Raw genomic sequence first — 2,297 nt, forward strand, 5'->3', positions numbered from 1 at the left:
TTCTCAACAATATGAAACATCTCGAATTCAAATTCACAAAGTTATCAGATTCATACAACTCCTGCCAAGAATTTCAATTTCGACGTGCCGCCATTCCCAATTAATGGCATTATTGAATTGAAAAACTAAAGAATTCAACACTGAAATTATATCACTACAACAAGAAAATTCGAAACTTTAAAGCCTCAAATTTCCAAAAATTCAACTCTTTTCCTAAGCATCAATGCCTATTCCCTCACCTAAAGATCAATCCTTTTGAATCAATCATCCAACTATGAACTATCCAAGTGTAACCCATTTCTGCAATCATGTATACTAACAAAATCGAAATATAACCGAAAAAAGATACAAAATTTAACTCATACCCATCAACTACTCGCTCTTAGCATCTTTACCATCTTCACCGGCACCGCCACCGGCCTCCTCCAGCTTCTTCTTATTCTTCTCAATCGCGGCGGCGACTTCACCCGGCATGTACTTCTCGTCATGCTTGGCCAAAACCTCGGTGGCGGCGAAATAGCACTCGCCGGTCCTCGCCTTCTCCGATATGCTTTTCGTCGAAATCTCCTTCCGAATTTCATCAGTGAAAGGCTTCACAAATCCCTCCACCACCACCGAGTGACCCTCCCGGAACAAATCGGGCAATGATCCCTTGTACCGGACCAAGATATCGGTCATCAAATCGGTGACGACGAACTCCATCTCCGGCGAGGAGGACGGCTGGACGACGCTGCCTTCAAGGACCAGGCCGCCGACCCGGAACTTGCTCTTGCTTGGGTTTGCGGAGTACTTCTCGATTGCGTCGGTTGGCGTGACGTAGAAGACGAGCTGGTCTTGGAAGCTGTTGAGGACAATGACAATGAATCCGGCGATGCAGCTGAAGGTCAGAGCGTAGGTCCAGAGTCGGCGGGTTTGGAGCTGGCGGGCGCGGGCACCGATGTCGACGGGTTTGGGGCGGGTCGGGCCGCGGCGGGCGGTGGAGAAGAAACGGAGGGTGAAGGGAAGATGGGGATTTGATGGAGGGTGGAGATGAGGGTTGGAGAGTCGGGAGAAGATGGACGGTGGATATTTGATGGGGTGGTGGTGGATCGGGGTTGTGGCGCGGAGGAGGTGGGATTTGAGGCGGAGGGCGATGCGAGTGGCCATTTGGAATTCGCTTTTTTAGTTTTCTCGAGAAAGTGATGAAAAATTAGGTGGGAAAGTGAGGGCGGTCGTCTGGGGTTTAGAGAGGTAGAAGAAGCAGCTTCGATCTTCAACTACGGCGGCGTAGAGGGGTTTTCAATGTTTTCCGGGGGGGACATGAAGGGAATTTGGAAAATTTAATTAGAAAGGTTATTTCGAAAGTTTATTACTTTCCGCAAAACTTTTTTATTTTATTTAAACTACCTATTAATAAAGAATGTTGTTATGTTAATGTAACTAATTAACTTAAATCTTGTTTGAAATTACTTTTAAAATGATTAAAAGTATTTTTAAATTCTAAAAACACTTGAAACGTGTTTAAAAAAAGGCATATTGTAGGAAACACTTAAAGTACTTTTTATTAGAATTAGTTATAAAATTATTTTCTTCAAAAACACTTTTAATTATTTTAAAAATACTTTCAACGAAAAACACATCTTGTTAAACCATTTTTTAGTGTAATTACATTAAAAGTCCAGAATTGCGTGGAGCCACACGGTTGAAGACTTGTGGAAAAACGAGGTTGTCAATTTGGAATCTCTATTGTTGAACAAAGTTGATCGAGCATTTTAATTTTCAACTTTTTAAACGGGAAGGCATAAGACAAATTAATTCTCAACTTAGGACTGTAGATTTAAAATATTTTGATTGAGTTATAAATTCGTGGATTTAAATTGATTTTTAAAGACTCTTATGTGAATTTCAAAGTGAAATTTAATAGAACTTGTGAGACTTTAATCGGAAATATTAATGAATTAGATGAATTCTCATGAATTTTAATCTGAATGAGGATCCTCTTTGGATGGATCCCGAGAATCCTCCAATTGCGTTTGTTTATCATACATAGTGCGTTTAATTTTCGTTAGGTACTGTTTATATTTAATTTTAAATAAAAAAATCTACAATGATTTCTAATCGCACGATATACGATGAAATGACGTAATTGGAGGATTCCCGAGATCCTCACTAAGAGAATCCATCAAGGATTCTCATTCTACCCCTAAAGGCATCTAATGGTAATTTTTTGCTACATTATAAATAGTCAATACACATGTTTTTGCTATTGTTTGGTTAGTAACGGAAAATTTTTAGTTGTGACAAGAACACGGATGGTA

At 40.1% G+C, this 2,297-nt stretch overlaps 1 protein-coding gene across 1 annotated transcript; it reads right to left on the minus strand.

The window, feature by feature from the left end:
- Positions 1–1,333, minus strand: LOC103416037 (cytochrome c-type biogenesis protein CcmE homolog, mitochondrial). Its single transcript, XM_008354309.4, has one exon. It carries the CDS (start codon positions 1,144–1,146, stop codon positions 373–375), a length of 774 nt encoding a protein of 257 aa, XP_008352531.3. The 5' UTR covers positions 1,147–1,333; the 3' UTR covers positions 1–372.
- Positions 1,334–2,297: the final 964 nt, after the last annotated feature.

The sequence above is a fragment of the Malus domestica genome, chromosome 03, assembly GCF_042453785.1.
Source record: "Malus domestica chromosome 03, GDT2T_hap1".
In the NCBI taxonomy this organism is placed as follows: Eukaryota; Viridiplantae; Streptophyta; class Magnoliopsida; order Rosales; family Rosaceae; genus Malus; species Malus domestica.